Source organism: Thunnus albacares, chromosome 16, assembly GCF_914725855.1.
Source record: "Thunnus albacares chromosome 16, fThuAlb1.1, whole genome shotgun sequence".
Taxonomy (NCBI): Eukaryota; Metazoa; Chordata; class Actinopteri; order Scombriformes; family Scombridae; genus Thunnus; species Thunnus albacares.
The window spans coordinates 6,342,864-6,357,122 of NC_058121.1; the positions used below are offsets into that span (position 1 = coordinate 6,342,864).

Consider the following 14,259-nt stretch of genomic DNA (forward strand, 5'->3'; position numbering starts at 1 on the left):
TTAAATATGATGACGCATCACATGTAATGATCCCTCATCCGGTCTCTCTGCGCTGTGCTTTCATTATTATGATTATTCTCTCATTTTCTCATACAGGGTAAATGAGAGCTGCAAGTTTACTCTAAGGGGAAGTAAAGTCTAGTCCTCAACTACAATGGCCCCTTTTAAGTCTTGAGGAGTAAAAAACACCTTCTGAGTTGTGCATTAAAATAGTCCTTGATTTGAGATAATGTAGGTTAAAATGATCTGCTTCTGAAGTTATGATTATTCATTCCTGTTTAATGTTACAACTACATCAGCTAGTAGTGCTAATAGCTACCACTAGAACCTGTGTGTGGGACTGGAATTAGATAGTCGTTGTGAGTCCATATTATTTGTGCTTTGTTGCAATAGTTAGACTTTGAAGATGCCTTGTTAGTATTGAGAACAGCAATAGCATCAAAATTGCACAAAAACATGCTTTTCTCTAATGCAAATATTAAAACTGTTATTTCACTCACCTTGTTACATCCTTGTACTTATTTATTTGTTCTTGGGTGATGTCATGATCCTGTCACAGTCTGGCTTTATGTCCCTTGGTTGTCATTCTCCACCAGTCCACCAGTTGCCCTCTGACTTTTTCCCTGTTTGTTTAGACTGGACCAAGTGGGAGAAGGACAGATATGTTGCAGATTATATTAAAGGACCACTTGAGATATTATTGCATGTTGCATTGAACCTTTGTCCAGACATTTTACTGCTTACTGCTTGATTTGAAGAGCATACAGGACTGAAGTGAAATCTGAAATACTTTTGCCTTCACCCGGGACCTGTACTACGAAGCAAGTTCAACATACACAGGATATCTTTTTGTTATAACCCTTTTTGTTACTAACCCTGATAACCGCAATAACGCTAAGCAGTCACATGGTGGTGGTTATCAACTCGGTAAGTCAACCCTGGTTTTCCCAATCTAGCCCTGAGCACGTTCACATAAAAGGGGCGGTGTTTGCAGCATATAACCACTCGCAAACATGGACAAGTCTACTGGCAGCTGAGCAGCATACTTCACAAACGAAGAACAAACTATAATATTAAACAAATGTGAAGAATTAAAACACATCATCCAGGCAAAGAGCAACACAGTTGTAGCTACCAAATGCAGGAAGGACAGCTGGTAAAAAATCACCGACTGCATGAATGTGCAAGTTAGTAGGCTTATAATATCACTGCACCATCATTAGGGCACCAGTAGATCTGACTATAATTACATTTGTTTATTCCATTACATTAATGGGTTGCTTAGATGTAGTCTTATGGCGTGTATGCAATTTTTCTTTAAGCTGCAACCCTGGTGGTGTAAAACTGATGTGGGAGCAAATAAAAAATAAATATAAAAACATAATTAATCAGTAAGTAGCCTTACTTTCATATCTTATAAGAAAAACAAGTAGGTGTGTAAATCAGCCTCTGTTTTAGGATATCAGTATACAAAAGCACGATGACATGGCTTTGACATTACTTGCAGCCAACAGGAAAAAGAATGAGATGAAAAAGACAGGAGGGGGCCCTCGTACACAGGAGTATACTCCTGCTGAGGAGCTGGTTCTCTCCAATAATGACGGATGGAAGGAGTGGAAGGGGGTGTTTCTTCAGACCCTGGTGGAAGTGTCAGCTGTTCCTAATGGGCCACATTTGTACAGGGTATGTGTCAATGAGTCAATGTGAAACTACTGGGTTGCTAATGAAAGACAATTATACAATATACGAATTATTGTGGGAGTAAGTAACTTGTATTTACTTTCTCTACAGTTGATGGGGAGACATTGGTGTTGTTTCAGGTTGGAGCAGACAATGTGAGGTCTCTCTATAAGAGGACTTTAGAGCTTGATATTGACTACAAGAAATATATGATCAAAAAAGTGATACTTGAGGTGGAGAAACTGGAGTACGAAAAGAAGGTACTTCAGTAAAGTAATTTATTTCCAGGCATGGGAAACAAACCAAAATGTATTTTTCCTTTTTTCCCGGAACAAGAGAACAAAAGATTAACCTAATTAAAGAAGAATGAATAAAGACTAAATGAAAACACAAAAAAGGCCTGTTTGTGTGTGTTTATGCAAAAAATTGCTGTGTGATGGCCTCTCTCACAGCCCTGCCTGTATGGTGGACTATTATGATGGGGTCCACTACATCAGAGTGTTGTAGGCTGACAGGAGGGATCCTCTCCTTCTGTATGGTGGCTATATGGTGGAGTACAACACAGGCTGAGATGATCCTGCAAGCCTGGTCTGGTGCCACCCTGAGCCCATGTAGGCAAGTGAAGCTGGCCTTCAGTATCCCAAGTGTCATCTCAATCCTGACCCTGGTCTGTTACGGTAACAAAATTACAAGCATTCACATGGCTGCCACATTGTATTTGCAGCTGTTCTCTTCAAGGACCAAACGGGCCTGATAAACCATAGACATATGCCTATCATGCTTTGTTCTACATGTTATGTGAGTGAAATCATGTGTGTCATTGCTTGTAAAGTAGGTTGCCCTGCACTGACAGCTCTGGAATATGTCTCATTTAACAGGGGAAGACAAAGTGACACAAAAGTTGATCAGATTAAGGTCACAAAATGACCACCTCTTCACTGGAAAGAGGCACACTGCCAAGAAGGCCTGGTTGTGAGTTTACTGTTTTGCATCTATTTTCTTCATGCTATTTTGCTCACCAGCACAAGTACCTGCATGGTGTGACAATCAATGCAACATCACACTATCACCATTGTCCACAGACCCACTAAATTTGGGGACATGATAAGCCGTGTGCCAACCAGTAAGCAGTGAGGAGTATGTGTACCTCATGAGACCAGCCTTGAGTGTACTTTGATGGCAGGATCCTCATCAGGGCCTCCATTGATGGTTCTGGCCATCAGAGTACACATCAAGGACTGGCACATGGAGATTTAGTTGTGCATGTATCGGTGCCTTGTCAACCTACAAAAGAAAGGAAACTGTGTTACTTCCCACAATTTATCTTCATGGTATAACAACATTTGTCTGAACTACCTGGAACATGAAATGTGTATGACATAGACAACATAAAAGCTATTATATGTTGAGGCTATTATGTGTGCTTTCTTTTGTCGACATGGCTGAGATATACTCCACCTTTTGTGTAGGCTTGTGCATGCTATGTTTGGCAAAATGCTGTGATGTCTGATTAGACAACCTACAGCTATCAGTGTGTTTGATGTATTTGTGATGTTAGTTCAAATACTATTAAAGCAATATATTTGTGTGATTATTACCTCTAGTAAAAGTAGAATGTACGCCTCAGGCGTGCTCTCCTGTGTTTCATGCGCTCCTGCTCCTGCTGGAGCATGTCCCATACTGAAATCACTGTGCTAATGACTGTGGTTGTATTTGACATACTTCTTGTAGATCACACAAATTTGGTCGGGCATTAAATCGCCTGATTTTGCTCACCTGGTTCACTATCACTGATTAAACACATGATCCAACATACAAAACAAACTACTCAAATTGAACTTATGTTGTTTTTTGCATACCCTGACTCCTCATTAGCCAAGAAGTTCTATAACGGACAAAAAGTTTCCATTGTTTATTCCTCACAGTTTCTCACAACCTGCACGGAAAGCGGAGTTACTGGATGCAAGTGTCAAGGTAACGTCAACAATTCTTGTCAACACCTCTGACCAAAAGGTGACTTCATTTTTATATTCAGAGGAAATTTGCTCATCGACTGTAAGATTTTGCTGCCACATTGCATACGTTATACAAGCTGCCATGTGAGAACGGGCATGTTTGTGTTCCTTGATCTTTCGGGATAGTCCTTGCCAGTCATTAATTCCAGTTGTCCAGGCCAAATTATGACACTGATTTCCTCTCACCAAAAAGCCAACAGGGCTCACAATAGACACGATACATTTTTGAGGAGTAACACAACCATTTGCGACCTTCAAATCTGCATGGTCCCTGCCTCAAAATAAACTTTTTCACATTTGCATCTGTAATATCTACTGGGAAATTAGCCCTGTCACTGGGGTAAGATATACCAGTTTTAAGAGCTGATTCCAGGCTAATTTGAGATGCAGAGCTATCTGAGGCTATGTCACTGCTGCTGTCCAGTTTTGCTGGCTGGTTGGTTGTAGATATGGGCGCTCTGGGCTCTCCCCCTGACTGGATGGTGAAGCTGCGGGCCTGCGCTCTCCCTGTCCTGGCGCTGAGGCTGAATTTTTAACATTCCGTTAACGTTTTTATTATAGCTTGTGTTTTTATTTATGAAATAGCCTATCCTGTTTTTATGACACTTGTGTGGCAGTAGCTATATTTTTCCCTGTATGTGGGCTATAGCCGTTTTTGTGCCCAAAGACAAATTCCCTGTAGGATAGGCTATATGAAAGCCTTTTAACATTACATTACTCTGAAAAAAATCTCAGCACAACATATAGGCTAACTAACTTCACACAATAAGGCTGTTTAATAACTGTTCATCTTGCCAAAATGGTCGATAACTGTATAGTAGCTAAACACTGTCAACTATGCAGGAACCCACCTGTTAACATACTGCATCCTTACCGTTCCAAATATAGTAGTGATTTTCGTAAATTTTGCAGAAAATTCAGCAGATTTTTCTTTGTTGTGCCATTTTTGGGCACTGCTTTGATATTTTCCTTTCATTTTCTAAGTGTCTCTGACAGCGGTGCCGATGCTGTCACTGAGCTGTATTGATTTGAATTTCCCACCAATGTATGAATTGGACCAAAAATTTATGTTCAAAATGCAGACAATATCATGACCTGAACCCTACGTTGCAGTAAAAAAAAAGATCCACAGTCAGGTAGAATTTATTACCAGAGCATGTTGTTCAAGAAAATACCAAAGATCGGTTCAAAGTTTTGTTAAAACAATATCTCCAAACATTTCAGGAAACTAATGAAAAATGGTGCAAGAAATAAAATGTAAACCTGTATGAAAGTAGAAATCACCTATATGCAGAGAACAAGTAACATATTTACACACCCTTTTTCTTGGAATTACATGTGTGAAAGTGCAGGATAAATAAAAATATAATTTTGGAATGTCATCAGAGAAGTATTTATGTTGATTAAGAATGACTATTTGTATGAAAGAAAAAAAATCAAGTTTACTATGAATTCTTGAAAAATTGTAGTAGATTTATAATTTGTTTTTGGCTTTAATATCCTGTTGAAATACAACAATTTAGTTTCTCTTCTGTGCGTACTTCATTTTTAAGTCAATGATATGAGCTGGTGTGCTTGTTGTGTTCACGTGGTTATAGTATGTTGACTGTATGTGTGCTGGACGCCAGGAAGAATTGCCAGTGATTGTGCCGGTGCTACTGGGGAAGGAAAGAATGAGAGAAAAGGTAAGCTGCAGAACTTCAGAAGAAAATGTCTGTAAATTGATGCAGTGCAGATTATTGAGCTGCACAGAGAAGCAGATAAAGCAGTTTAGTGCAGCTGTGAGACATCTACAACATGACCAACATCTGTCATTAACACACTGTACTGAGAAGCAGAGACAAGATCATAAAACACTGAAAAATATCTGGACAGTAAAGACAACTAGCGAAAAGCTTGCATTGGACACTCAGTAAGCAGACGACAGCTAGTATGAAATGATTAAGGAAAACAGCCACTTGATGAATCCAGTGTTGGTTTGAGCTGTCGGAGGCTAACGACAACTGAGCTGACGGAGACGTGGAGGACAGCTCAGCCACAGAAACACAACAAACACTGTCCTGAAGAACAAGAAAATCTCCCAGCTTACTTCCACTGTTCATGTTGTATCATTACTTTAGCCTCACTGTGTTTTTACAGAGCTTGTTAAGTCTAATTGAGGCAACAAAAATCTATTTATCTAATCTATTTAATATTTCATGCTCTGAGTTTTACAATTTGTTCTCTTCATTTAATATTTTGTGCTCTCAGGTTAACAATTCTCACTCTGTTTAATATTTCATGCTTACTGCTTAACAATTCGTACTCTCCATTTAACATTTTATGCTATGTTTTGGGTCCACTTTCCCTTAGAGGGAAGGGTCACTGCAAATCAATACAAAGTTGTTCTGAGTGATCACCTTTATCCTATGATGAAACATTTCTATCCTGATGTGAGTGGTCTCTTCCAGGATGACACTGCCCCAATTCACAGGGCATGAGGGGTCACTGAATGGTTTGAGTATGAAAATGATGTGAATCATATGCTATGGCCTTCACAGTCACCAGATTTCAACCCAACTGAAAACCTATGGGAGATTTTGGACCGATGTGTAAGACAGCGCTCTCCACCACCATCATCAAAACACCAAATGAGGGAATATCTTGTTGGTGGTAGGTGTAAAAATCAGTGAGAGGTATGAGATAATTATCATACTTGATCTCAAACGTACAAAGTTTATACTTATGTATATATATTTAATATGTCATAGGATGAAGAGATACTACCCAGATAGCAAAATTGCTGTGGCCCAGATCTGGCCCACACCCGACACTTTCGGCACTTTCATCCAGCCCACATACCGCATGGAATGACGGCACTTGAGCAGTCTGCTCCTGTTTGCCAGATCTGGGCCACAAGCAAGCCATATGTCAACCAAGAACAAACCAGATAAACCAGAACTGGCCCACACCCAGAATACACATAACACATAAGAGCATTGTATCTTTACCAAAAAAGGCCCACATTTCATTTGAGATATTTGGGCCATATTTGCTATTTTACATGTGGGCCATTTCAGGCTCACATCCATTTTTGTCCGGACCAGAAGGCGGCCAGCAGTGCCACATCATTGCCTGAAGTGGCCCACTTCCTTATGCTATCTGGGTGTTATGGTCAATTATACAAATACATTATACAAAAATACAAATATACACATTTCAAATATAAAGGAATAGATCAGGTAGGTACTTAAAATCAATTTGAGATGTTACATTAATTTGCATCAAAAGACAATTAACTGTTAATTAGTGAAAAGTTAATATGTCATTTAACAATTCAATTATATTCATTATATGTGTCTTTTCTCTGTAGATACGTGGTTGTTTCAGGAAATGATCAGTGTGGTCACTGAACTGAAATTATAACAGTCCTCATGTAGCAGTGGCGGTATACACTACCTTCAAATTAAACTTGTGGCAAGGTTTGTGTGAGTGGTCACGTACACAATAGTCAAAGGTTTTTCTGGTTTAAGTGAGAATGCTGTTGCTAGAAAATAAATCACGTGAGCTTGTTATCTTTTCAAAAAAGCATAAGATTTTGTTACTACACATCAACATCATTGGGAATTAAAAAAAGTTCATGTGAAAAGTAACTTTCACAGGGTCCACCATTTTAAAAATGTCATGCACACTTCACAACCCTTGAACTTGGAACAATCATAGAAATTCCACCCACAAGTTGTGCTTTTAAAACGTCAACTCCGGACATATGAAAGCTTTCCTTGTAAAGAGTTTGACACAGCAGAGTGAGGTGAATTTAACCTGCCAGGGTGTGATACAACAGTTTTACAATTGACTGCAGTCTTCACAGACAACATGACTTAGGTAAGACATCACCAGTAAGGCAATGCTTTTATGTCAGTATAATACTGTTTTTGGATAACAGTGGTAATATAAAGGGGGTTTTACGTTGTAGTTTTATTGTACAACCTAACAAGTATAATAACTTGTGTAGGAAGCAGGAGCACTTTAGAATGATAGATACGCAGTGCAGACATTATTCCATACAGTGTAACATCTGCAACATTCAGTATATCCTTCATCTTAAAGTGCTTCTGCTTCCTGTCCAAGTCATACTCATGTTGTCCTTTATTAGAAAGTCCTGTGCAGTAGTACATACCTCCCTTCAGGTTTGAACCTGTAAGCTACACAGAGTATCTTTGCAATAATGAAGATAAAATATCAAGACAGAGAGCACAGAGTTGCACATAAACCAGTAGTAACAGATTTTTTTTTACTACTTGCAGCAGAAACAGTAAAGTTGCAGCCAGAAAATCAAAACAGTGAGCTAAAAGATGCTAACAGGCTCTGCATCAACCCTTTTCACACACAAGTAGTTGTGTCCAATCCATTGTTAATATAAAAATACTGATTATAGCTGCTTTACGAGGTGAAAAAGCTCCATTGTGATGTACATTTACACTATGAAAAGACATGTATCAATGTGAAAGTAAAATTGGGAAATAAAGGTTGAGGTATGTGACGTGTTTTATGGCTGTCTCCCCACAAAGTTTCAGCTTTCTTTAAATACAGTTTAATACCGGAAGTATATTCAAGTTATTTCAGCATCTCAGGAGTATAAACATCCTCATTATATCTGCTCCATCACAGTCGAGTGTCTCTCTTCAAACCTTAAATCTACTTCTGTCTTCCCCTTTTTTGTAGTCATCCCTTTCTACTCTCTACTTGCTGATACTTCAACTGTGGCTGTCTTGTCTCTATCTTGTGTAGTAATTGTTTGAGAGCATCATGTGGGATTGTAGTGGTTTGACTTTATGTCAGCAGCGGTGAAGAGTCTCTTCTGAAGCTCGTCCTCTGACCCTCCTGGATTGATCTGTGGAATGTGTCTGAAACTCTTCACCCACTGGATAGATTCAAAATCAAGACACACCTCAAACCAAAAACAACAGGTGAGGTCATTAATGATTACATTTCTGGTTGTAAGATTTCTGGAAAGTATACTAGACTTAAGAAAAAATGCCTCAAAAGAGTAACAATGAAAAGGTTAAAAATGTGTGGTATGTTTGCATGTTTTTCAAGCAGGTTGTTAAGAGTATTCATTTATTTTGAAACCTCACTTCACTAGTTTTCTTTTTGTCTCCAGTGGACTGCTGACAGGGAAAGACGGCATGCTTGAGGCTGTGTGAGTCAGCATTGCAAGAATAATTAGGCTAGAAATGTTGAATCTCTGCAGGGCTGAATGTTTTTCTGCGGCTCTCCCAGCAGTGGTCACTACTACAGGCTGGAGAGTACAACAGAGAACTGCTTAACATGAAGAAAGAGGGAAAATTCACAGGAATGGACTGGTGGACTATGAGATCTCTGAAGCATAGCTTTGCTATTAGGAAGGCAAGCTATGACAGATGGATTTTGGACGTTTGGAAAAAAGGACATTTAGGATGAGATAAGATGAGACAAACTTTAATGTCCCAAAGGAAATTTGTCTTGGGCAAAAGTACTACACAAGTTGCAATCAAGTGATACATGACAAAACAGTACATGGACAAAAATATACCTCATTACAAGACAATACATGACAAAATATTTCCTGTACAGAAACATACCTCAATGACAAGAAGACGCAGTGGTGCACTAGTTTAAAAAAGTGCCGAACTGAACTACGATCACACAATGCAATAAAAGATCACTAAATATATGATTCACTAGACAGTTCTGTGGTGCATACATGCAAAAGGTAGCACACACAGCTGCGATCAAACAGTAAGCAATACATGACCAACATGATCAATGTAATTCAAAAGCGACCACTCAGACACCAGTTGATTACATTCAACTAGAACAGATAAGATATTGCAACATAACCATAAGATGTTGCACGTAACCCAAGATAACGTAAGTGAAACATAGATCACATTGTAAACAATGGATGAAATCTTAAAAATTCATACGACATACTACATAGACTAAGAACTACAGTGCCTTCCACCTTATAGCACCTCCTTCACTGTACTTGGGGCACTACTAAGGATAAGTTGTTGCACATAACCCATGGCAAAAAGTGAGACATAATTCACTTTGTGAAAGATAAAATCTCAATAATCATAGAACATACTACCTAGACTAAAAAACAACTGAGCCTACTTCCTTATTACACCTCCTGCACTGAGCTTGATGCACTACAATCGTGGGGGTTCAGCTGGTTGTTTATTGAGTAGTGCAATAGAAGTTGGGACGAAGGAAAGCTTGAAACGGTTACTTTTACATCTGCTAGCTCTACAACGTCTGCCTGAGGGTAACAATTTATAGTCAGGGAATAAGATATGTGAGCCTATGTGCCTGTCTGACCATCGTTCTCTCATAGGATGCAGCACATTCCCTTTCTTGACAGAAATGCTGATGTTTTGCTCTTTTAAAGCCTCAAGGTTGTATAATAACAACCTGGCTTAGTTCAATTTCTAATATTAGCAAACACATAGTTTGCTCAGATAAACAAAATGAGTAAGTGAAGGTTGGATCAGCTGTGTAAAGCAGGCCTGCATTGGGATTATGTGATAAAATAAATTTAAATATTGTTTAATGTGAAAAATAGACAATGATTACTAGGGATGTGCAGATGGTCCAGTACTTGTATTTGTATCTATATTTGTTGAGGCAGCAAAATTATTTATATTTTTATTTGAATAAAAGTGGAAAGAGTCTTAGAAATCCTGTTTTTGTTTTTATTATGCTTTTAATTTTAGAAAATTAAAGTGTTACAATAAGTGTTCATGAATAAACTACCTTAGAAGGGAGGTCACCACACCGGGTCTTGACCTGGAGTCTCCCAGATCATAGATGACTGCGCTGACTACTAAAACTTTACTTATTGCAGACAGACCTCTACCTATTTATACACCCATAACACAGAGACAGTGTGTAATGTGTTGGGAAGAACATCAAAGGTGATTACTGTTTTGCACTTTTCATTTATTGCCTATTTTTTACAACCTAACTTTGCTGAAAGGGAGCAACAGGTTATGGAGAGTACCTTGAAAGCACTTTGCTTGTGTCAGTAGCTCAGCTTTATCTCTGGGGAACACTCTCAATGCCGGGAGTGATGCTCAAATAAGGAAATGTGCGTCATGCAGCAGGTGGATGCGACTCCCCTCATTTAGAACAGCGGAGCAGAAGACAGAGACTGAGAAAGCAATGTTACTGATCTGTGTGCTGGTATTTGACAGGGTTTTTTTTTCTTCCCGAAAATAAGTAATTTTTAAAAATATTTGTATGAAACAAATATTCATAGAAAAAAACACTATTTTTTACTAGTGCTGAATAATGTATTTGTATTTTTAATCACCCCTAATGATTACCTTTAGGCTAGTCTTCACAGTTATAGGCCCATTGTTAGTAAGAGGAGAAGAACACTTAGTAGCCAGACTAATGACTGAGTAAGCTCATGTCACCTGTGTCACTTTAACTCAAACTGACAAACTGTTCCTATGAAACTATGTGTTTTCTTTACACTTGCAGGTGAATTTCCAATCAGAAAAGTGACAGAAAACCGAAGCAACAATGAATTCCACAAACACATCAAACTCAACTCAGTGTGTTGATATTGGTGCAAGTGCCATTAGTGACCTCAAGATGGCTGTTTACATCCTGGCTTTTATCTTTGGTTTGATCTTCAATGTGCTGATGCTGGGTCCCATTTTTCAACAAGTGCAGAGGCAAAATGTTATAGGCATCTTCCTGCTAAACCTGTCCCTCTCAGACATGCTTTACCTCTTCACCATACCTCTTTGGATCAGTTATTATCGACAGGACCATCACTGGAACCTAGGTGTTATGAGCTGCAGAGTAGCCGGCTTCTTCTACTACTCCAACATGTACATCAGCATCTACCTGCTCTGCTGTATCTCTGTGCACCGCTGTCTGGTGGTCATGTACCCCCACCGCTCCAAAACCCACCGTACATCATATTACGCCTGGGCACAGTGCGCCATTGTTCATGTTGTAGTGGTGGTGCTGCACATCCTGGGGCTGATCTATGACAATCTCAACAATGCCCATGATGAGAAAAACAACAATGACCGTTGTTATGAGACCTATCCCATGCAGAGGCCTGTTGCCTTGTTCAACCTGCTCCGAGTGGGCTTTGGCTTCCTGCTGCCCCTGCTGGTGTTGACTGTCAGCTACTGGAGGATACTAGTCACTGTAGGCCAACGTCCCCACTTGAATGCCCAGGCTAAGAGGAAAGTCCGCATGCTGTCTTTTGGGGTAATTGGCATCTTCTCAATTTGCTACGCTCCATATCACATTATCCTGCTCGCACGCTCACTAGTCTTCTACCAGAGTGACAACACCCAACCTGATGGAAGTTACTGCCAGTTTGAACAGAAGATGCATTTCTTCTTCTCATGCACACTGGCACTGTCCAGTCTGAACTGTGTGGTGGACCCTGTGTTGTATGTATTAGTCAGTAACGGAGTCCAAAAGGAGGTGAATCTCTGCTGGAGGAGGAATACAAGGACACAGACAGAGGACTTTGCTCTATCTACACATCACAGAGGACAGCCTAATAGCAATTAAATATGAAAATTAAGCTGTATATGTGATATGTGGGTAGAAAAATCCACCTGTGCACTTGTATGCATGTGTGTGTGTAGATGTGCATACATGTGATTATGCATAATACTGTCGCTGTACTCATGTCTTCATCTTCAGTGTTAGTGAGTGAGTAGCTGGATTATTCATATCCCATCAACCCTTCGTATACAGACAATCAGAAACCACATTGCCTCATTTGTCTGTTTTTATCTTCCCTCATATCCTGCACATAGAAGAGGGGGTCAAATGCATCCCAATTATTCAGTTAGGGGGAGCAAAGTTATGGTTTTGCTACGTCACTTTTTGTCTTTTTAAAAATAAACTTATCATCATACAGTCCCCACAATCAGATGATTATATTTGAGCAGCCTATATCAATGATCATTTTTCTATTTTCAGCAACTGACAAACACAAGAATAAAAAAATCTGATGTTTTCCGACCACCCCTTGAGTGGTTTCAGTCCAACCCATCGTGAGAGACAAACAACTTGTTCAGACTTCTGCAAAATACTCTGTTTTAGTTTCAGCTTTAGTCAGATTTTGGATGGAATTATTTTTAAATATGATGACGCATCACATGTAATGGTCTCTCATCCGGTTTCTCTGCGCTGTGCTTTCATTATTATGATTATTCTCTCATTTTCTCATGCAGGGTAAATGAGAGCTGCAAGTTTACTCTAAGGGGAAGTAAAGTCTAGTCCTCAACTACAATGGCCCTTTTAAGTCTTGAGGAGTAAAAAACACCTTCTGAGTTGTGCATTAAAATAGTCCTTGATTTGAGATAATGTAGGTTAAAATGATCTGTTTCTGAAGTTATGATTATTCATTCCTATTTAATGTTACAACTACATCAGCTAGTAGTGCTAATAGCTACCACTAGAACCTGTGTGTGGGACTGGAATTAGATAGTCGTTGTGAGTCCATATTATTTGTGCTTTGTTGCAATAGTTAGACTTTGAAGATGCCTTGTTAGTATTGAGAACAGCAATAGCATCAAAATTGCACAAAAACATGCTTTTCTCTAATGCAAATATTAAAACTGTTATTTCACTCACCTTGTTACATCCTTGTACTTATTTATTTGTTCTTGGGTGATGTCATGATCCTGTCACAGTCTGGCTTTATGTCCCTTGGTTGTCATTCTCCACCAGTCCACCAGTTGCCCTCTGACTTTTTCCCTGTTTGTTTAGACTGGACCAAGTGGGAGAAGGACAGATATGTTGCAGATTATATTAAAGGACCACTTGAGATATTATTGCATGTTGCATTGAACCTTTGTCCAGACATTTTACTGCTTACTGCTTGATTTGAAGAGCATACAGGACTGAAGTGAAATCTGAAATACTTTTGCCTTCACCCGGGACCTGTACTACGAAGCAAGTTCAACATACACATATATTTTTGTTATAACCCTTTTTGTTATTAACCCTGACAACCACAATAACGCTAAACAGTCACATGGTGGTGGTTATCAACTTGGTAAGTCAACCCTGGTTTTCCCAATCTAGCCCTGAGCATGTTCACATAGAAGGGGCGGTGTTTGCAGCATATAACCACTCGCAAACAAGTCTTCTGGCAGCAGAGCAGCATACCTCACAAACGAAGAACAAACTATAATATTAAACAAATATGAAGAATTAAAACACATCATCCAGGCAAAGAGCAACACAGTTATAGCTACCAAATGCAGGAAGAACAGCTGGTAAAAAATCACCGACTGCATGAATGTGCAAGTTAGTAGGCTTATAATATCACTGCACCATCATTAGGGCACCAGTAGATCTGACTATAATTACATTTGTTTATTCCATTTGTAACCTGGGTCACAAAGGGTTAACAACACAGAAGTGCTTCAGCCACCACAGGCAAGCTACACAGCGTACGCTAGTCAGACGCTGGGTGACACTGTTGAGGGAGGACCTGCTGCTGAACGCTCGTAGAGGTGTGTGTGTGAGAGGCTGCTCACTGAAACCT

General features: G+C 39.4%; 1 protein-coding gene across 1 annotated transcript; it reads left to right on the plus strand.

Annotated features, from left to right (window-relative positions):
• The first annotated feature begins 11,239 nt into the window (after positions 1-11,239).
• Positions 11,240-12,773, plus strand: LOC122965485 (G-protein coupled receptor 4-like). Its single transcript, XM_044329592.1, has one exon. It carries the CDS (start codon positions 11,250-11,252, stop codon positions 12,264-12,266), a length of 1,017 nt encoding a protein of 338 aa, XP_044185527.1. The 5' UTR covers positions 11,240-11,249; the 3' UTR covers positions 12,267-12,773.
• Positions 12,774-14,259: the final 1,486 nt, after the last annotated feature.

Bases quoted from the DNA above. Each gene is read 5' to 3' on its own strand.
- LOC122965485 (XM_044329592.1), top strand. From the start codon at position 11,250: ATGAATTCCACAAACACATCAAACTCAACTCAGTGTGTTGATATTGGT.